The sequence below is a fragment of the Ranitomeya variabilis genome, chromosome 4 (assembly GCF_051348905.1).
Source record: "Ranitomeya variabilis isolate aRanVar5 chromosome 4, aRanVar5.hap1, whole genome shotgun sequence".
In the NCBI taxonomy this organism is placed as follows: Eukaryota; Metazoa; Chordata; class Amphibia; order Anura; family Dendrobatidae; genus Ranitomeya; species Ranitomeya variabilis.
The window spans coordinates 340,712,897-340,735,921 of record NC_135235.1 but is presented as its reverse complement, the minus strand read 5'-3'; the positions used below and the strand labels follow the sequence as shown (position 1 = coordinate 340,735,921).

At 41.3% G+C, this 23,025-nt stretch overlaps 1 protein-coding gene across 1 annotated transcript in view; it reads left to right on the top strand.

Moving 5' to 3' along the window:
* Positions 1 to 6,164: 6,164 nt before the first annotated feature.
* LOC143764746 (visinin-like) overlaps positions 6,165 to 23,025 on the top strand; it is a 143,591-nt gene continuing 126,730 nt past the window's right edge. The window contains exon 1 of the mRNA XM_077250668.1: positions 6,165 to 6,670. Coding sequence (XP_077106783.1) covers positions 6,290 to 6,670 — 381 coding nt within the window. The 5' untranslated portion in view covers positions 6,165 to 6,289. The remainder of the gene's footprint in view (positions 6,671 to 23,025) is intronic.

The window sequence follows — 23,025 nt, the reverse complement described above, 5'->3', positions numbered from 1 at the left end:
TGTGGTGGAAGGTGTGTCAGAAGCCTATTATACTGTTTCTATTCTGTGGAAATTGATGACACTTTTTTGGTGTGTGACAATTATTTGTTTGAAATGCGAAGACTCAAAGTAGGGTCTCCATCTATAGGGTTGCCTGTAGTAGAAGGTATGTCAGAGGTCTATTATAGTATTTCTACTCTGTAGATATTTATGCCACTTTTGCGGTGTGTGACAATTACTTTTGTCTGTGTAAGTAGGGCTCCCAGACAGGCAGGACTGCAATTACTTTGTCAAGTACCTGTCTTACTTTCCTTACATTTTTCTACCAATAGTAGTTTATAAAAATGATGTTTGTGCCATCTGAGTGAGGCTGGAATAAAAAAAAAATTCGAGGTGTTGCATAAGGTATCAGGTCTCCCAGCTAAGAAGGATTACACTGCTCCCTTACCCACCAGGTCCTCATTAAAACTTTAATTCCAAGTTGTAAATGCTGGGCCAGACGCTGATACCACATGCATGGCCCATGGCTGACTGCTGCTGTGCCATTTACATATTTCTACTATGGGTCAATCAATGGCAGTTTTCATTGTGTCTACCCCTAATTTTAGATGTTTAGGAAGCTTTTTGACACCCCTTAAGGTTTTGTGCATACGTTTGGTTTGGCCTCCCATAGGGTACATGTAAGTTCGTCGAACATGTTCAACGAATGTCTAATCGTTCAGCGAATTTTACTGAAACAAACCTTGACAGGTATGCTCATCTCTACACTAGTCATGGTAGTTGACTTAGCTGCAGGGCATTATGGTGAGGTCTGTGTGGCAATGTAAAATAGTGGATCAAGGTATAATGTGTCTGTATCTGCGCTGCTGATGGAGATTACCAGATGGAAGATTTTCCTTGAAAACGATTATTTAAATATGTTTAAATGTCAACGCGTTTCGAAGTCAGCAGGACTTCTTCCTCAGGACGAAACCTAGGTTTTTGCATTACCATAACATCATGCAAGATTTCTGGCTCTCACAGACCTGTAACTTCTTCTTTAAGAGGCTCCTCTGTCCTCCATTCATTACCTGTAGTAATGGAACCTGTTTGAACTTGTTATCAGTTTAAAAGACACCTGTCCACAACCTCAACAGTCACACTCCAAATTCCACTTTGATGAAGACCAAAGAGCTGTCGTAGGACACCAGAAACAAAATTGTAGGATGGGACCAGGATGAGAAGACTGAATCTGCAAAAGTTACTTTAAATTTTGTGCAAATAGCAACATTTATTATGCATCTTAAAAAATAAGCTTACTATATAAATGCATTTGTTGAATGCATTTTTGGAGACAGCTATGACCTGCCTAGTGTGTGTATAATTTGCCAGGGTAAGGGAAGTAACCTGTGCTTACTTGAAGAATGATCCACTTACGGATATGAAGTGCTGGTTTATTGCCATCACATTTTAGAGTCACACTGACTTCTTCTTCTGGACAACCACAAATAAAAAACAGAGTGTCTAGAGTGTGCAACTTTAAAGAAGTGGTCCTCCTCCCATCAAAGTTTTTATCCTTTTAATATATTGCTCTCATCATATTATATGGAACTGTGTACTTGCTGTACAATAGCTCATTTTGTCTTTTTACCCAGCTAATTCTTCTGTTTTCTTGTCCCTGCATTTATCATTCCCCTCTTTAACTCATGACCCAGCTCCTCCCTGCTCCTCCTGCCAGGGACTTTTACAGTGACTCATGACTCATACCAGGAAATTTGACCTCCCGTTTCTACATAGAGCTTAGAAGGATTCAGCTAGTTTTTAATCATATGATGTCATAGACCTAGTGGAAAACAGAAGAATTAGCTGAGCATAAAGGTAAAATGAGCAATTGTAAGTACACAGTGCTATATAATATGATTTCAGTATATTAAGATAAAAATTTTGATAGGAATGCTTCTTTAACCCCTTAAGCCCCGAGGGTGGTTTGCACGTTAATGACCGGGCCAATTTTTACAATTCTGACCACTGTCCCTTTATGAGGCTATAACTCTGGAACGCTTTGACGGATCTTGGCGATTCTGACACTGTTTTCTCGTGACATATTGTACTTCATGAAAGTGGTAAAATTTATTCGATATAACTTGCGTTTATTTGTGAAAAAAATGGAAATTTGGCGAAAATTTTGAGAATTTTGCAATTTTCAAACTTTGAATTTTTATGCCCTTAAATCACAGACATATGTCACGCAAAGTACTTAATAAGTAACATTTTCCACATGTCTACTTTACATCAGCACAATTTTGGAACCAAAATTTTTTTTTGTGACGGAGTTATAAGGGTTAAAAGTTGACCAGCAATTTCTCATTTTTACAACACCATTTTTTTTTAGGGACCACATCTCATTTGAAGTCATTTTGAGGGGTCTATATGATAGAAAATACCCAAGTGTGACACCATTCTAAAAACTGCACCTCTCACGGTGCTCAAAACCACATTCAAGAAGTTTATTAACCCTTCAGGTGTTTCACAGGAATTTTTGGAATGTTTAAATAAAAATGAACATTTAACTTTTTTTCACACAAAATTTATTTCAGCTCCAATTTGTTTTATTTTACCAAGGGTTACAGGAGAAAATGGACCCCCAACGTTGTTGTACAATTTGTCCTGAGTGCGCTGATATCCCATATGTGGGGGTAAACCACTGTTTGGGTGCATGGCAGAGCTCGAAAGGAAAGGAGCGCCATTTGACTTTTCAATGCAAAATTGACTGGAATTGAGATGGGACGCCATGTTGCGTTTGGAGAGCCCCTGATGTGCCTAAACATTGAAACCCCCTACAAGTGACACCATTTTGGAAAGTAGACCCCCTAAGGAACTTATCTAGATGTGTGGTGAGCACTTTGACCCACCAAGTGCTTCACAGAAGTTTATAATGCAGAGCCGTAAAAATAAAAAATCATATTTTTTTTCACAAAAATTATCTTTTCGCCCCCAATTTTTTATTTTCCCAAGGGTAAGAGAAGAAATTAGACCCCCAAAAATGTTGTGCAATTTGTCCGGAGTACGCTGATACCCCATATGTGGGTGTAAACCATTGTTTGGGTGCATGGCAGAGCTTGGAAGGGAAGGAGCGCCATTTGACTTTTCAATGCAAAATTGACTGGAATTGAGATGGGACGCCATGTTGCGTTTGGAGAGCCCCTGATGTGCCTAAACATTGAAACCCCCCACAAGTGACACCATTTTGGAAAGTAGACCCCCCCTAAGGAACTTATCTAGATGTCGTTTGAGAGCTTTGAACCCCCAAGTGTTTCACTACAGATTATAACGCAGAGCCGTGAAAATATATATATATATATTTTTTTTTTCACAAAAATGATTTTTAGCCCCCAGCTTTGTATTTTTACAAGGGTAACAGAATAAATTGGACCCCAAAATTTGTTATCCAATTCGTCCTGAGTACGCTGATACCCCATATGTGGGGGGAACCACTGTTTGGGCGCATGACAGAGCTCGGAAGGGAAGGAGCGCCATTTGGAATGCAGACTTAAATGGATTGGTCTGCAGCCGTCACGTTGCCTTTGCAGAGCCCCTGATGTACCCAAACAGTAGAAACCCCCCACAAGTGACCCCATATTGGAAACTAGACCTCCCAAGGAACTTATCTAGATGTGTTGTGAGAACTTTGAACCCCCAAGTGTTTCACTACAGTTTATAATGCAGAGCCGTGAAAATAAAACATCTTTTTTTTTTCTCACAAAAATGATTTTTAGCCCCCCAAATTTTTAATTTTCCCAAGGATAACAGGAGAACTTGGACCCCAGAAGTTGTTGTTCAATTTGTCCCGAGTACGCTAATAACCCATATGTTGGGGTGAACCCCTTTTTGGGCGCACGGGAGAGCTCGGAAGGGAAGGAGCACTGTTTTACTTTTTCAACGCAGAATTGGCTGGAATTGAGATTGGACGCCATGTCGCGTTTGGAGAGCCCTTGATGTGCCTGGACAGTGGAAACTCCCCAATTCTACCTGAAACCCTAACCCAAACACACCCCTAACCCTAATCCCAACGGTAACCCTAACCACACCCCTAGCCCTGACACACCCATAATTCTAATCCCAACCCTAATCCAAACCGTAAATGTAATTCAAACCCTAACCCTAACTTTAGCCCCAACCCTAACCCTAACTTTAGCCCCAACCCTAACCCTAACTTTACCTCCAACCCTAGCCCTAACCCTAACCCTAGCCCTAACCCTAACTTTAGCCCCAACCCGAACCCTAGCCCTAACCCTAACTCTAGCCCTAACCCTAACCCTAACCCTAGCCCTAATGGGAAAATGGAAATAAATACATTTTTTTAATTTTATTATTTTTCCCTAACTAAGGGGGTGATGAAGGAGGGTTTGATTTACTTTTATAGCGTTTTTTATATCGGATTTTTATGATTGGCAGCTGTCACACACTAAAAGACGCTTTTTATAGCAAAAAAGTTTTTGCGTCTCCACATTTTGAGACCTATAATTTTTCCACATTTTGCTCCACAGAGTCATGTGAGGTCTTGTTTTTTGCGGGAAGAGTTGACATTTTTATTGGTAACATTTTCGGACACGTGACCGTTTTTGATCACTTTTTATTTCGATTTTTGTGAGGCAGAATGACCAAAAACCTGCTATTCATGAATTTCTTTTGGGAGAGGCGTTTATACCGTTCCACGTTTGGTAAAATTGATAAAGCAGTTTTATTCTTCGGGTCAGTACGATTACAGTGATGCCTCATTTATATCATTTTTTTATGTTTTGGTGCTTTTATACGATAAAAACTATTTTATAGAAAAAATAATTATTTTGGTATCGCTTTATTCTCAGGACTATAACTTTTTTATTTTTTTGCTGATGATGCTGTGTGGCAGCTTGTTTTTTGCGGGACAAGATGACGTTTTCAGTGGTACCATGATTATTTATATCAGTCTTTTTGATCGCGTGTTATTCCACTTTTTGTTCGGCGGTATGGTAATAAAGTGTTGTTTTTTGCCTCGTTTTTTTTTTTTCTTACGGTGTTTACTGAAGGGGTTAACTAGTGGAGCAGTTTTATAGGTTGGGTCGTTACGGACGCGGCGATACTAAATATGTGTACTTTTATTTTGCTTTTTTTATTTAGATAAAGAAATGTATTTATGGGAATAATATATATTTTTTTATTATTATTTATTTAGGAATTTTTTTTTTTTTTTTTACACATGTGGAAACATTTTTTTTATACTTTTTTACTTTGTCCCGGGGGGGACATCACAGATCGATGATCTGATAGTGTGCACAGCACTCTGTCAGATCACCGATCTCACTTACATCGGTGCAGGCTTACCAGCGTCTGCTCTGAGCAGGCGCTCAGTAAGCCACCTTTCTCCCTGCAGGACCCGGATGCCGCGGCCATCTTGGATCCGGGACCTGCAAGGAGGTAGGAGACCCTCGGAGCAACGCGATCACATCGCGTTGCTCCGGGGGTCTCAGGGAAGCCCGCAGGGAGCCCCCTCCCTGCGCGATGCTTCCCTATACCGCCGGCACATCGCGATCATGTTTGATCGCGGTGTGCCGGGGTTAATGTGCCGGGGGCGGTCCGTGACCGCTCCTGGCACATAGTGCCGGATGTCAGCTGCGATAGGCAGCTGACACCTGGCCACGATCGGCCGCGCTCCCCCAGTGAGCGCGGCCGATCGCGTATGACGTACTATCCCGTCACCGGGAATTAAGTCCCAGGTCACCTTGACGGGATAGTACGTCATACGGGATTAAGGGGTTAATGTAGAAATACTTTTCTAAATTTGTTGTTCGCTTCAAAAGGTTTGAAGCATTTTTAAGTTTTGGTGTAAGTATTAAAAAATAATATATTAAATTGAGTAAAACATGGCTAAATTTGGCACACAGAGCTATGACAAGAAAATGTTGTAAATTTTGCAAGTGTTGTGTAACCACAAATATATATATTCTTGTTCAGTCGTTTTCTATACTTGGAAAATGGAGGTGGACTATGAGCATATGGTGGGAAAAGAAGACATGACTAAATCTGCTCAGGACTAAAATCTCCTAACATTAAAAAGAGACATGCATCACTAAGCCCTTTACTCAAGCACTCCAGTAAGCTAGGGAGGAGTGGGCTGGCCTTCTGTTATCTGATGTAATAATTAACTTAAGAGTCTATAAAAGATGAAACTCTAAATCTTAACATCTTTACTTCAAATCAGGTCTCTGGAAGTAATGCTTGTTTGACGTTCACATTTAACCTAACAGAAGTAGCTGTAACCTCAAAAAATAGGTTACGTGAATCATACAGAATGGGGAACAGTAAAAGTGGAGCCCTATCTAAAGAAGTTCTTGATGATTTAAAGTCAAATACAAGATATTCAGAGGACGAGCTTTGCAAGTGGTATGACAGTTTTAAGAAACAATGTCCAGATGGCAAGATTACTCGCCCAGATTTTGAAAAAATCTATGGCAATTTTTTTCCAAACTCTGATCCCAAAGCATATGCACAACATGTTTTCCGCAGTTTTGATACAAATGATGATGGCACATTGGATTTCAGGGAATACATCATCGCTCTTCACCTCACCTCTTCTGGAAAAACCAACCTGAAGTTGGAATGGGCATTTTCTTTGTTTGATGTTGACAGAAATGGTGAAATCAGCAAAGTTGAAGTCTTTGAGATTATTGCAGTAAGTAGACATATATTGCAATATTTAAACAGGCATAACAATTAATAATATGATAATAATAATATTGTAATAATTATGAACGCATGAATTCTATAATTAACTAAAAAAACTAATTTCTGTAGTTATTCTTTTTTATATAAAATGCTCTAAATGTTATTTTTTATGCCTCTCCTCCTCACATCTATCATATGGTCACCATCCAGAGCCATGACAACTACAGCTATAATGAATTTGTTGGTGAACAAATCCCCTAAAAATCATGATTAACCCCGTTGGTTTATAATAGATACTATAAGATCTAGGATTTGCTATTATTGGCAAAAATACCAGGCTCCTGTAAATCTAAAAGCAGTGTGAGCAGACTCTATGAAAAAAATCCTGGTAGAAGAAAATATATGCGTAGACAGAATTCACAGATAAAAATGTTTTTATTAGAAATTAAGCAAACATTTTATGAAAAGTAGAACTCATTTTAAAACAGACAGCAGTTACTCATAGAGTTTCATGGAGCCATTCATTCTGTGTGTTCGTTTTGTTAAACTGAAAGTAAGCTTTTGATACGGTGCCACACAAAAGGTTGTTACATAAAATGAGAATAATGGGGATAGGGGAAAATATGTGTAAGTGGATTGAGAGCTGGCTCAGGGATAGGAAACAAAGGGTGGTTATTAATGGAGCACACTCGGACTGGGTCGCGGTTAGCAGTGGGGTACCACAGGGGTCAGTATTGGGCCCTCTTCTTTTTAACCTATTTATTAATGACCTTGTAGGGGGCATTTAGAGTAGAATTTCAATATTTGCAGATGACACTAAACTCTGCAGGGTAATCAATACAGGGGAGGACAATTTTATATTACAGGATGATTTATGTAAACTAGAAGCTTGGGCTGATAAATGGCAAATGAGCTTTAATGGGGATAAATGTAATGTCATGCACTTGGGTAAAAGTAATAAGATGTATAACTATGTGCTTAATTCTAAAACTCTGGGCAAAACCGTCAATGAAAAAGACCTGGGAGTATGGGTGGATGACAAACTCATATTCAGTGGCCAGTGTCAAGCAGCTGCTACAAAGGCAAATAAAATAATGAGATGCATTAAAAGAGGCATAGATGCTCATGAGGAGAACATAATTTTACCTCTATACAAGTCACTAGTTCGACCACACTTAGAATACTGTGCACAGTTCTGGTCTCCGGTGTATAAGAAAGACATAGCTGAACTAGAACGGGTGCAGAGAAGAGCGACCAAGGTTATTAGAGGACTGGGGGGTCTGCAATACCAAGATAGGTTATTACACTTGGGGCTATTTAGTTTGGAAAAATGAAGACTAAGGGGTGATCTTATTTTAATGTATAAATATATGAGGGGACAGTACAAAGACCTTTCTGATGATCTTTTTAATCATAGACCTGAGACAGGGACAAGGGGGCATGCTCTACGTCTGGAGGAAAAAAAGGTTTAAGCATAATAATAGACGCGGATTCTTTACTGTAAGAGCAGTGAGACTATGGAACTCTCTGCCGTATGATGTTGTAATGAGTGATTCATTACTTAAATTTAAGAGGGGACTGGATACCTTTCTGGAAAAGTATAATGTTACAGGGTATATACACTAGATTCCTTGATAGGGCGTTGATCCAGGGAACTAGTCTGATTGCCGTATGTGGAGTCGGGAAGGAATTTTTTTCCCCAAGGTGGAGCTTACACTGTGCCACATGTTTTTTTTTTGCCTTCCTCTGGATCAACATGTTAGGGCATGTTAGGTTAGGCTATGGGTTGAACTAGATGGACTTAAAGTCTTCCTTCAACCTTAATAACTATGTAACTATGTAACTATGTACTATTCTCATTCATTTTTCATATCAGACTTTCATGCCTATGGGGGGATCAGATAAAAATGGAAAAGATTTGTTTTCAATCTGTTTTTCAGACATTTTCATGGCAAAAAAAGTTTGCCTCATCCAATTTTTAAAAACTGATGTAAAATGTATGCAAAATGAATGAAACATTGGAGAAAACTTTCCTTTTTGAAGGATACAGAAATTGATGTGTGAACATAGCTTAAGGATTACAATCGACAAAGAATGAGAATTTGCATAATTATAACTGCAGAAAAGTAAGGCAAATAAACAGCATCCTTTGACGTAGGAGTCTGACATATTGACTTCAAGTACCTAACAATCTGATTGGAGCTGATGTTTCCCCTGTGTTCATGTTTAGTTAGCATTGCTTACTAAGCTCATTCATTGGCAGCGCTGCCACAGATTGTCATCATTCAGTCCTTGTCCCCAGTGGGTCTCACACTCTTATTTTCCTATCTTGGATACACATGTTATGCCAGAGTGATTGAACCTGTGAGGATGCTTTTTGGAGCATGGTTGGAAACCCATACCAAAACAGGGACAAACACATGACTCCTATGGAGATACAATAGAATGATAGTATTGCCCACAGTATATGTGCTATAATTTTGGGTGGTATCTTTTGGGTTATAGTTTCAATTCTGATGCACAAGTAGATTAACCCCTTCCCGACCTTTGACGCCACGTAGGCGTCATGAAAGTCGGTGCCAATCCGACCCATGACGCCTATGTGGCGTCATGGAATGATCGCATCCCTGCAGATCGGGTGAAAGGGTTAACTCCTATTTTACCCGATCTGCAGGGAGAGGGGGAGTTGTACTTCAGCCCAGGGGGGGTGGCTTTGCCCCCACGTGGCTACGATCGCTCTGATTGGCTGTTGAAAGTGCAACAGCCAATCAGAGCAATTTGCAATATTTCACCTATGAAAATGGTGAAATATTGCAATCCAGCCATGGCCGATGCTGCAATAGCATCTGCCATGGCTGGAAATCATGTTCTGCCCCCCCCCCACCGCCCCCGATCTCCTCCCCAGTCCTCCGTTCTCTCCGGTACCCCCCTCCGTCCCCCTGTCCGCTCCCCCATGCTCCTGTCCGCTCCCCCGTGCTCCTGTCCGCTCCCCCGGTCCTCCGATCCCCCCCCCCTGTGCTCCGATCCACCCCCCCACCACCCCCTCATACTTACCGAGCCTCCCGAAGTTGGTCCGTCTTCTCCCTGGGCGCCGCCATCTTCCAAAATGGCGGGCGCATGCGCAGTGCGCCCGCCGCATCTGCCGGCCGGCAAAGTACATTTTGATCGCTGTGGTAGGTTCTATCACAGCGATCAAAATAATAAAAAAAAATAATAAATAAACCCCCCCCCTTTATCACCCCCATAGGTAGGGACAATAATTAAATAAAGAAAATATATATATATTTTTTTTCCACTAGGGTTAGGGTTAGAACTAGGGTTAGAACTAGAACTAGGGGTAGGGTTAGGGTTAGGGGTAGGGTTAGGGTTATGGCATGTGCACACAGTGCGGATTTGGCCGCAGATCGGCAGCGGATACACAGCGGATCGGCAGCGGATCGGCAGCGGATTGGCCGCGGATCCGCAGCGGATTGGCCGCGGATCCGCAGCGGATTGGCCGCGGATCCGCAGCGGATTGGCAGCGGATCCGCAGCGGATTGGCCGCGGATCCGCAGCGGATTGGCCGCGGATCCGCAGCGGATTGGCCGCTGCGAATTCGAAGCAGTTTTCCATCAGGTTTACAGTACCATGTACACCTAAGGAAAACCAAATCCGCTGTGCCCATGGTGCGGAAAATTCCGTGCAGAAACGCTGCGTTGTATTTTCCGCAGCATGTCAATTCTTTGTGCGGATTCCGCAGCATTTTACACCTGTTCCTCAATAGGAATCCGCAGGTGAAATCCGCACAAAAAAACACTGGAAATCTGCTGTAAATCCGCAGGTAAAACGCAGTGCCTTTTACCTGCAGATTTTTCAAAAATCGTGCGGAAAAATCTCACACGAATCCGCAACGTGGGCACATAGCCTTAGGGTTAGGGTTGGAATTAGAGTTAGGGTTGGAATTAGGGCTAGGGTTTGAAATAGGGTTAAGATTAGGCTTGTGGTTAGGGTTACGGATAGGGTTAGGGGTGTGTTGGGGTTACAGTTGTGGTTAGGGTTGGGATTAGGGTTAGGATTAGGGTTGGAATTAGGGTTACGGGTGTGTTGCGGTTAGGGTTGTGGTTAGGGGTGTGTTGGGGTTAGGGTTGTGATTAGGGTTATGGCTACAGTTGGGATTAGGATTAGGGGTGTGTTGGGGTTAGTGTTGAAGTTAGAATTGAGGGGTTTCCACTGTTTAGGCACATCAGGGGTCTCCAAACGCAACATGGCGCCACCATTGATTCCAGCCAATCTTGCGTTCAAAAAGTCAAATGGTGCTCCCGCCCTTCCAAGCCCCGACGTGCGCCCAAACAGTGGTTTACCCCCACATTTGGGGTACCAGCGTACTCAGAACAAACTGGGCAACAACTGTTGGGGTCCAATTTCTCCTGTTACCCTTGCAAAAATAAAAAATTACTTGCTAAAACATAATTTTTGAGGAAAGAACAATTATTTTTTATTTTCACGGCTCTGCGTTATAAACTTCTGTGAAGCACTTGGGGGTTGAAAGTGCTCACCACACATCTAGATAAGTTCCTTCGGGGGTCTAGTTTCCAAAATGGGGTCACTTGTGGGGTGTTTCTACTGTTTAGGCACATCAGGGGCTCTGCAAATGCAATGGGACGCCCGCAGACCATTCCATCAAAGTCTGCATTTCAAATGTCACTACTTCCCTTCCGAGCCCTGACGTGCGCCCAAACAGTGGTTTACCCCCACATATGGGGTATCAGCGTACTCACAACAAACTGGGCAACAAACATTGGGGTCCAAATTCTCCTGTTACCCTTGTGAAAATAAAAAATTGCTTGCTAAAACATCTTTTTTGAGGAAAGAAAAATGATTTTTTATTTTCACGGCTCTGCGTTGTAAACTTCTGTGAAGCACTTGGGGGTTGAACGTGCTCACCACACATCTAGATAAGTTCCTTGGGGGGTCTAGATTCCAAAATGGGGTCACTTGTGGGGATTTCCTACTGTTTAGGCACATCAGGGGCTCTGCAAACGCAACCTGATGCCCGCAGAGCATTCCATCAAAGTCTGCATTTCAAAACATCACTACTTCCCTTCCGAACCCCGACGTGTGCCAAAACAGTGGTTTACCCCCACATATGGGGTATCAGCGTACTCAGGAGAAACTGGACAACAACTTTTGGGGTCCAATTTCTCCTGTTACTCTTGCAAAAATAAAAAATTCTGGGCTAAAAAAATATTTTTGAGGAAAGGAAACACATTTATTATTTTCACGGCTCTGCGTTATAAACTTCTGTGAAGCACCTGGGGGTTATAAGTGCTCACTATGCATCTAGATAAGTTCCTTGGGGGGTCTAGTTTCCAAAATGGAGTCACTTGTGGGGAGTTCCTACTGTTTAGGCACACAGGGGCTCTCCAAACGCGACATGGTGTCCGCTAATGATTGGAGCTAATTTTCCATTCAAAAAGCCAAATGGCGTGCCTTCCCTTCCGAGCCCTGCCGTGCGCCCAAACAGTGGTTTACCCCCACATATGGGGTATCATCGTACTCAGGACAAACTGGACAACAACATTTGGGGTCCAATTTCTCCTATTACCCTTGGGAAAATAAAAAATTCTGGGCTAAAAATCATTTTTGAGGAAAGAAAAATTATTTTTTTATTTTCACGGCTCTGCGTTATAAACTTCTGTGAAGCACCTGGGGGTTATAAGTGCTCACTATGCATCTAGATAAGTTCCTTGGGGGGTCTAGTTTCCAAAATAGGGTCACTTGTAGGGGAGCTCCAATGTTTAGGCACACAGGGGCTCTCCAAACGCGACATGGTGTCCGCTAACGATTGGAGCTAATTTTCCATTCAAAAAGTCAAATGGCACGCCTCCCCTTCCGAGCCTTGCCGTGCACACAAACAGTGGTTTACCCCCACATATGAGGTATCGGCATACTCAGGAGAAATTGCCCAACAAATTTTAGGATCCATTTTATCCTGTTGCCCATGTGAAAATGAAAGAATTGAGGCTAAAAGAAATTTTGTGTGAAAAAAAAGTACTTTTTCATTTTTGCGGATCAATTTGTGAAGCACCTGGGGGTTTAAAGTGCTCACTATGCCTCTAGATGAGTTCCTTGGGGGGTCTAGTTTCCAAAATGGGGTCACTTGTGGAGGAGCTCCAATGTTTAGGCACACAGGGGCTTTCCAAACGCGGCATGGTGTCCGCTAACGATGGAGATAATTTTTCATTCAAAAAGTCAAATGGCGCTCCATCCCTTCCGAGCCTTACCATGTGCCCAAACAGTGGTTTACCCCCACATGTGAGGTATTGGTGTACTCAGGAGAAATTGCCCAACAAAATTTAGGATCCATTTTATCCTGTTGCCCATGTGAAAATGAAAAAATTGAGGCTAAAATAATTTTTTTGTGAAAAAAAAGTACTTTTTCATTTGTACGGATCAATTTGTGAAGCACCTGGGGGTTTAAAGTGCTCACTATGCTTCTAGATAAGTTCCTTGGGGGGTCTAGTTTCCAAAATGTGGTCACTTGTGGGGGAGCTCCAATGTTTAGGCACACGGGGGCTCTCCAAACGCGACATGGTGTCCGCTAAAGATTGGAGCCAATTTTTCATTCAAAAAGTCAAATGGCGCTCCTTCCCTTCCGAGCCCTGCCGTGCGCCCAAACAGTGGTTTACCCCCACATATGAGGTATCAGCGTACTCAGGACAAATTGGACAACAACGTTCATAGTCCAGTTTCTCCTTTTACCCTTGGGAAAATAAAAAAATTGTTGCTAAAAATCATTTTTGTGACTAAAAAGTTAAATGTTCATTTTTTACTTCCATGTTGCTTCTGCTGCTGTGAAACACCTGAAGGGTTAATAAACTTCTTGAATGTGGTTTTGAGCACCTTGAGGGGTGCAGTTTTTAGAATGGTGTCACTTTTGGGTATTTTCAGCCATATAGAACCCTCAAAATGACTTCAAATGTGAGGTGGTCCCTAAAAAAAATGGTTTTGTAAATTTTGTTGTAAAAATGAGAAATCGCTGGTCAAATTTTAACCCTTATAACTTCCTAGCAAAAAAAAAAATTGTTTCCAAAATTGTGCTGATGTAACGTAGACATGTGGGAAACGTTATTTATTAACTATTTTGTGTCACATAACTCTCTGGTTTAACAGAATAAAAATTCAAAATGTGAAAATTGCGAAATTTTCACATTTTTTGCCAAATTTCCCTTTTTTTTCACAAATAAACTCAGAAATTATCGACCTAAATTTACCACTAACATGAAGCCCAATATGTCACGAAAAAAAAGTCTCAGATTCGCTAGGATCCGTTGAAGCGTTCCTGAGTTATTACCTCATAAAGGGACACTGGTCAGAATTTCAAAAAACGGCAAGGTCATTAAGGCCAAAATAGGCTGGGTCATGAAGGGGTTAATGATTACACAGAGTGAGGCAAAGATTCCATTGCTGCCTGCCCTTATCTCTCCGTGTCTTGTTATTGTTCTCTAGAACTCATCCCTTTAACATAGCTATGTGCCTAAAGGAACATTTAAGGTACCTTCACATTAAGCGATGCTGCAGCGATAGCGACAACGATGCCGATCGCTGCAGCGTCGCTGTTTGATCGCTGGAGAGCTGTCACACAGACCGCTCTCCAGCGACCAACGATGCCGAGGTCCCCGGGTAACCAGGGTAAACATCGGGTTACTAAGCGCAGGGCCGCGCTTAGTAACCCGATGTTTGCCCTGGTTACCAGCGTAAAATGTTAAAAAAACAAACAGTACATACTTACATTCGCGTCCCCCGGCGTCCGCTTCCTGCACTGACTGAACGCCGGCCCTAACAGCAGAGCGGTGACGTCACCGCTGTGCTGTACTTTCACTTTCACTTTACGGCGCTCAGTCAGTGTGGGAAGCGGACGCCGGGGGACGCGAAGGTGAGTATGTAGTTTGTTTTTTTTACATTTTACACTGGTAACCAGGGTAAACATCGGGTTACTAAGCGCGGCCCTGCGCTTAGTAACCCGATGTTTACCCTGGTTACCAGGGTAAAACATCGCTGGTATCGTTGCTTTTGGTGTCAAACACGACGATACGCGCCGGTCTGACGACCAAATAAAGTTCTGAACTTTGTTCAATGACCAGCGATATCACAGCAGGATCCTGATCGCTGCTGCGTGTCACACGAAACGATATCGCTAGCCAGGACGCTGCAACGTCACGGATCGCTAGCGATATCGTTTAGTGTGAAGGTACCTTTACACTCCAAGGTTATCAAGAATGATCTTTGTTAAAAATGCTCCTTTCATGATTATCTTGCAGGGTAAACTGTCTGTTGATCACTCATTGAATGAGCAAAGCAAAGTTTTACATGGTGAAGTTATCTTTTGTATATGATAACAGATCATTGTTCTCGGCAGTGCATGTTCCCGTGTTAAGAGGTCTCCCGCTGCTGAGAACTATGGCAGCCTATGCTAACTAAGCTGACTGTGTAAACTGATATTTAGACGATCACTAATCAGTAAAGGTTTACCGATAGGCGGTCGTATGTGTAAACGAACCTTAAGTTATACATTTGTTTCAAGTAATATTTTAACCCCTTTACCCCCAAGGGTGGTTTGCACGTTAATGACCGGGCCAATTTTTACAATTCTGACCACTGTCCCTTTATGAGGTTATAACTCTGGAACGCTTCAACGGATCTTGGCGATTCTGACACTGTTTTCTCGTGACATATTGTACTTCATGATAGTGGTAAAATTTATTCGATATAACTTGTGTTTATTTGAGAAAAAAACGGAAATTTGGCAAATATTTTGAAAATTTCACAATTTTCCAACTTTGAATTTTTATGCCCTTAAATCACAGAGATATGTCACACAAAATACTTAATAGGTAACATTTCCCACATATCTACTTTACATCAGCACAATTTAGGAACCAAATTTTTTTTTTTTGCTAGGGAGTTATAAGGGTTAAAAGTTGACCAGCAATTTCTCATTTTTACAACACCATTTTTTTTAGGGCCCACATCTCATTTGAAGTCATTTTGAGGGGTCTATATGATAGAAAATACCCAAGTGTGACACCATTCCAAAAACATGCAATTTATTAACCCTTTAGGTGTTTCACAGGAATTTTTGGAATGTTTAAATAAAAATTTACATTTAAATTTTTTTTACACAAAATTTATTTCAGCTCCAATTTGTTTTATTTTACCAAGGTTAACAGGAGAAAATGGACCCCAAAAGTTGTTGTGCAATTTGTCCAGAGTACGCCGATACCCCATATGTGGGGGTAAACCACTGTTTGGGCGCATAGCAGAGCTCGGAAGGGAAGGAGCACCATTTGACTTTTCAATGCAAAATTGACTGGAATTAAGATGGGACGCCATGTTGCGTTTGGAGAGCCCCCGATGTGCCTAAACATTGAAACCCCCCACAAGTGACACCATTTTGGAAAGTAGACCCCTTAAGGAACTTACCAAGATGTGTGGTGAGCACTTTGACCCAACAAGTGCTTCACATAAGTTTATAATGCAGAGCCATAAAAATAAAAAATCATATTTTTTCACAAGAATTATCTTTTCACCCCAATTTTTTATTTTCCCAAGGGTAAGAGAAGAAATTAGACCACAAAAGTTATTGTGCAATTTGTCCTGAGTACGCCGATACCCCATATGTGGGGGTAAACCACTGTTTGGGTGCATGGCAGAGCTCGGAAGGGAAGGAGCACCATTTGACTTTTCAATGCAAAATTGACTGGAATTAAGATGGGACACCATGTCGCGTTTGGAGAGCCCCTGATGTGCCTAAACATTAAACCCCCCACAAGTGACACCATTTCGGAAAGTAGACCCCCTAAGGAACTTATCTAGATGTGTTTTGAGAGCTTTGATCCCCCAAGTGTTTCACTACAGTGTATAATGCAGAGTCGTGAAAATAAAAATTCTTTTTTTTTTCACAAAAATGATTTTTTAGCCCCCAGTTTTGTATTTTCATTAGGGTAACAGGATAAATTGGACACCAAAAGTTGTTGACCAATTTGTCCTGAGTACGCTGATACCCCATATGTGGGGGGAACCACTGTTTGGGCGCATGGCAGAGCTCGGGAGGTAAGGAGTGCCATTTGGAATGCAGACTTAGATGGATTGGTTTGCAGGTGTCACGTTGCATTTGCAGAGCCCCTGATGTACCCAAACAGTAGAAACCTGCCAAAAGTGACCCCATATTGGAAACTAGACCTCCCAAGGAACTTATCTAGATGTGTTGTGAGAACTTTGAACCCCTAAGTGTTTCACTACAGTTTACAACGCAGAGCCGTGAAAATAAAAAAATCCTTTTTTTTCCCACAAAAATGATTTTTAGCCCCCCAAATTTATATTTTTCCAAGGGTAACAAGAGAACTTGGACCCCAAAAGTTGTTGTCCAATTTGTCCCGAGTATGCTGATGCACCATATGTTGGGGTAAACCCCTGTTTGGGCACACGGGAAAGCTCAGAAGGGAAGGAGCACTGTTTTACTTTTTTAATGCAGAATTGGCTGGAATTGAGATCGGACGCCATGTCGCGTTTGGAGAACCCCTGATGTGCCTAAACAGTGGAAACTCCCCAATTCTAACTGAAACCCTAATCCAAAGACACCCCTAACCCTAATCCCAACGGTAACCCTAACCACACCCCTAACACTGACACACCCCTAACTCTAATCCCAACCCTAATCCTGTTGTGAAATTGGATTTTGGGCTCCCCCGGTGGCCACTGGTGGAATTGAACTGGTGTGCATCATCCCCTCTGTTCACCTGCTTCCATCAGGATGTGGGAGTCGCTATTTAACCTTGCTCCTCTGTCACTTCCATGCCGGTCAACATTGTAATCAGAAGCCTTTCTGTGCATGTTCCTGCTACTAGACAACTCCCAGCTAAGTCGGACTTTTGTCCTTGTTTGTTTTTTGCATTTTGTTCCAGTTCACAGCTGTAGTTTCGTTTCTGTGTCTGGAAAGCTCTTGTGATCTGAAATTGCCACTCTGATGTTATGAGTTAATACCAGAGTCTTAAAGTAATTTCAGGATGGTGTGTTGATAGGGTTTTCAGCTGACCATGAAAGTGCCCTTTCTGTCTTCCTGCTATCTAGTAAGCGGACCTCAATTTTGCTAAACCTATTTTCATACTACGTTTGTCATTTCATCTAAAATCACTGCCAATATATGTGGGGGCCTCTGTCTGCCTATCGGGGAAATTTCTCTAGAGGTGAGCCAGGACTATATTTTCCTCTGCCAGGATTAGTTAGTCCTCCGGCCGGCGCTGGGCGTCTAGGGATAAAAAACGTAGGCAACGCTACCCGGCTACTGTTAGTTGTGCGGCAGGTTTAGTTCATGGTCAGTTTAGTTTCCATCCTTCCAAGAGCTAGTTCTTATGTTTGCTGGGCTATGTTCTCTTGCCATTGAGAACCATAACATAATCCCAACCGTAAATGTAATCCAAACCCTAACTTTAGCCCCAACCCTAACCCTAACTTTAGCCCCAACCCTAACTTTAGCTCCAACCCTAGCCCCAACCCTAACCCTAGCACTAACCCTAGCCCTAACCCTAGCCCTAATTCTAACCCTAGCCCTAACCCTAGCCCTACCCCTAGCCCTAACCCTAGCCCTAACCCTAACCCTAGCCCTAACCCTAACCCTAATGGGAAAATGGAAATAAATACATTTTTTTAATTTTATTATTTTTCCCTAACTAAGGGGGTGATGAAGGGGGGTTTGATTTACTTTTATAGCATTTTTATAGCGGACTTTTATGATTGGCAGCCGTCACACACTAAAGGACGCTTTTTATTGCAAAAAAGTTTTTGCGTCTCCACATTTTGAGACCTATAATTTTTCCATATTTTGGTCCACACAGTCATGTGAGGTCTTGTTTTTTGCGGGACGAGTTGACGTTTTTATGGGTAACATTTTCGGACACGTGACAATTTTTGATCGCTTTTTATTCCGATTTTTGTTGAGGCAGAATGACAAAAAAACAGCTATTCGTGAATTTTTTTGGGGGGAGGCATTTATGCCGTTCCACGTTTGGTAAAATTGATAAAGCAGTTTTATTCTTCAGGTCAGTACGATAACAGCGATACCTCATTTATATCTTTTTTTATGTTTTGGCGCTTTTATACGATAAAAACTATTTTATAGAATAAATAATTATTTTGGCATCGCTTTATTCTGAGGACTATAACTTTTTTATTTTTTCTTTGATGCTGTATGGTGGTTTGTTTTTTGCGGGACAAGATGACATTTTCAGCGGTACCATGGTTATTTATATCCGTCTTTTTGATCGCGTGTTATTCCACTTTTTGTTCGGCAGTATGATAATAAAGCGTTGTTTTTTGTCTCGTTTTTTTTTCCTACGGTGTTCACTGAAGGGGTTAACTAGTGATATAGTTTTATAGGTGGGGTCGTTACGAACGTGGCGATACTAAATATGTGTACTTTTATTGTTTTTATTTAGATAAAGAAATGTATTTATGGGAATAATATATATATATTTTTTCTTTATTTAGGTTTTTTTTTTTTTTCACATGTGGAAATTTTTTTTTTTTACATTTTTACTTTGTCCCAGGGGGGGACATCACAGATCGCTGATCTGACAGTTTGCACAGCACTCTGTCAGATCACCGATCTGACTTACAGCACTGCAGGCTTACCAAGCGCCTGCTTTGAGCAGGCACTCGGTAGGCCACCTCCCTCACTGCAGGACCCGGATGCTGCGGCCATCTTGGATCCGGGCACCTGCAGCGAGGAGGAGGTAAGAGACCCTCGCAGCAACGCGATCACATCGCGTTGCTCCGGGTGTCTCAGGGAAGCCCGCAGGGAGCCCCCTCCCTGCACGAGGCTTCCCTGTACCGCTGGCACACCACGATCATGTTTGATCGCGGTGTGCCGGGGGTTAATGTGCCGGGGGCGGTCTGTGACCGCTCCTGGCACATAGTGCCGGATGTCAGCTGCGATAGTCAGCTCCCCCCGTGAGCGCCACCGATCGCGCTGGACGTACTATCCCGTCGGTGGTCATATGGGCCCACCCCACCTCAACGGGATAGTACGTCCAATGTCAGAAAGGGGTTAAAGGCTTTACACAAAAACATAATTTTGCAATCTAATTTATAAGGACACATATATTGTATTCAACAGCATACATATACTGTATATATATATATATTTTTTTCACTTAGCTGTAAAAAGGATTTCAGTCTTTTGAATAGATTGGATAGCGGAAGAAACATGTATATGGATCCATATTTCATTTATATTTTTACATATATATATATAAATCTTTCATTTAGAAACATTACCATAACTTTGACTAAGAACCATACCCAGTAGATGCTATCTGCCTCAATGGGATCGTGGGGTGCAGATGGGTTGTCAGCGGCCTGCTGAAGTCCACCATGTCTATCATGATAACACTCCTGTGAACCCATCGCTGGACTTTCCTCTATATACTGCAGTAACATAATACTCTATATCGTGCTGCAGTATATAGACTAAGTGATCAGATGGTAGCAGGCTCAAATCCACCTAAAAGACTAAAAAAAAGTTGCTACAAATTCAAATCAACCTACCATTAACAATATTATAAAAACAAGCATATTTGTTATCACTAAATGTCAGATTTATCAAAACGTAAAATTAATAGACCCCTACAGTAAAAGCTGTAAAAAAAATGAAAATTGAAATACTTGATCTGCAGTTTTTCACTTACCATGACTCTGCCATAAAAATGCAAAAAGAAGCAATCAAAAAGTATTTACCTCAAAATGTCAGCTCACCACACAGCATATTTCTTTTGCAATTTTCTGATTTCTTTTATTACTTACAAAAACAAATCTTTACAAATTTGGTATCACCATAATCAATCTGACTTAAAACGTAAAAAGTACAATCCAAAAAGCAATAGTGGAAATGTGTTTTTTTTTTTTCGCTATTTTTTCACTGTTTCCCAGTGCGTTGTTTGCTAAATTGAACAGTGTAATATAGAATTATATTTCCTCCTTCAAAAAACAAACCCTAATACAGCTTTGTTGATGGAAAAATTAAAAGTTATGATTCTTGGTGGAAAGGGATGAAAAAAGTAATCTTAAAAGGTTATTGAGGAGCCTTCTGCCTGCATCATTCTGTATTTCTATATCTCCATGTCAGACTTACAACTGTCTTTACAATGTCCTGCATCACCAACATCGTTCAATAAAAATTCTGCTGTCCGCAGACTGTAATCGCTAGCCTTTTATTATTCACTTTTCTCTAACCACACACAACTATCTGAAGTCCATCTGTATCCAGATCTTTCCTGAATGCTTTCTCAGGCAGTACGTCTCAGGCAGTACGTCTCAGGCACTTCTTGTGAGTAAATCGATATGAATAGGCAATTGTACATAGGGAGTAGACCTTTTCCTGTACATGTAAACTCATTTGAATGCCAGAAGCTTATTTCCTTAAACATACACATTTGCAGGCAAGTGATTGTGATAAGGCACAATCTGATGGCAGACACAATGCTGTACAAGTCTGCAATAAACACGCCGTATTTAAGTTTAGAAAATGGAATCATTACTTTATAAAATCAGGATAATAATAATGTGGCATCATATTAGAAGATCTTCATTGTGTAATATTCGCAATGCTAACATTTGTTTTAAAAAGTAAGCGGAAATTGTTAGTGTACATAACATGTTATAATTATGATCTATTTCTATCTTTATACAGATTTGATTTTTTTGTGCTTATGCAGTCTTGATAAGCTAAGTGAAATATTTATAATCACTGGAGATGAGCAGATCATTTGAAACTTAAATTCGCCAGCTTCACCAAATTATTATTTTTTCTTTTTACATTTGATTTGCGGTAAATAAATATGCCAAGAATCACAATACCATAAAGCCCCTAATTGCCTGGAAAAAATGTGTGGAACACCCAAAGGTAATCTAGGACTGTACTGAACCCCTTTTGAGCTCCTTAACGCAAACCCTGGATTATTAATGTCCAAGTACCTCAACCTGGCTGGGAAAAATGCATGGAAATCAATGAGTGTTTAACAAAATTGTGGTATCAGATTTTTTAGGGTACTTAAACTATAAAAAGGGTTCAAACTTATAGCTTGCTGGTGTTTATAAACAGGAGATGCAGATGGAAAAATCCTTCAGTTTTTAACATGGATTGGTATAAAAAGGATCTTTGTTTGGGGGGTATCAACAACTTTTTCCTTTGTCAAATGAAGAAGCATGTAAAAATTACACCTTTATTTAGAAATCAGAAAGACTGTACTTATTTGAAAGTAAAGAAGTAATGGCTTCTCAACTAGTAATGAAACAATTACCACATTGAATACCCTCTCTGACATTACAATGGAGGCTGGACATAACAGTACATTGTTAGGCTAGTAAAATGGGCCAGTTCTTACCACTGGACACAGTCTGGGTACAAATAGACCTGGCTGTTCAGCAGGTAGGACTGTGTTTGCTGAGGGGAATCAGTTTGTCATAAAGGCAGATGAAACATCTGGTCCATCATGTCAAATATTCTCTAGGTGTTGCTGCCTCGGCTACCAGTTGTAGTCCTAGTGCTGGCACAGGCAGGGGAGCATTAGTCGGCAGACATCACCCAGAGTCTCCTGGCCTGTTGTGAGGTCAGTAGTGTGAAAGCTTTGTAGAGCAGATAACACTACTTATCCTGATAAGAAACCAGAAACATGTCAGCCACAACACCTGCAGGTACCAACTATATTTCTCCATCCATATCCACCTTCTGTTATCCTACTAATATGCCTCCAAATCATACGTCATGTAACATGGACTGTGAGGATCCCCAATAGACACAGAATAGTGATGAATATGTGCAAGTTGATGTTCTTCCTCCTTCTCCTCTTGTATTCTAGTGAGTGCTTTTTCCAACATCAATATGAGGGGAATGATATTGTCGATTCCACATTTGCCCCTACTGACAAATTTTTTACCTCTTCAAAAGGCTTCAGCACGCATCCCTCATCAGCTGCTAATGAAGGATATCAAAGTAATCCAAGCTCTAGCTTGGCTGCTGCTTGATTTAGTTCATCACTGTTTTTCGCTGCTCATAGAGATGCCCCACCATATGCAACACCACATTCCTGACAGTTGCAACATTGCAAATTAGGTGGTACTCTTGTTTATACAAAGCCAGGAGAATGTTTTCTGCCATATAAGAACACTTAAAATTAGCTGACACTTTCCTGGCCATTACCTTCCTAAAGCACACATATTTCCTTAAAGGGAACCTGTCACCCCGTTTTTTCCGTATGAGATAAAAATACTGTTAAATAGGGCCTGAGCTGTGCATGGCCACACAAGGCCCATTCATACAATAAAAAC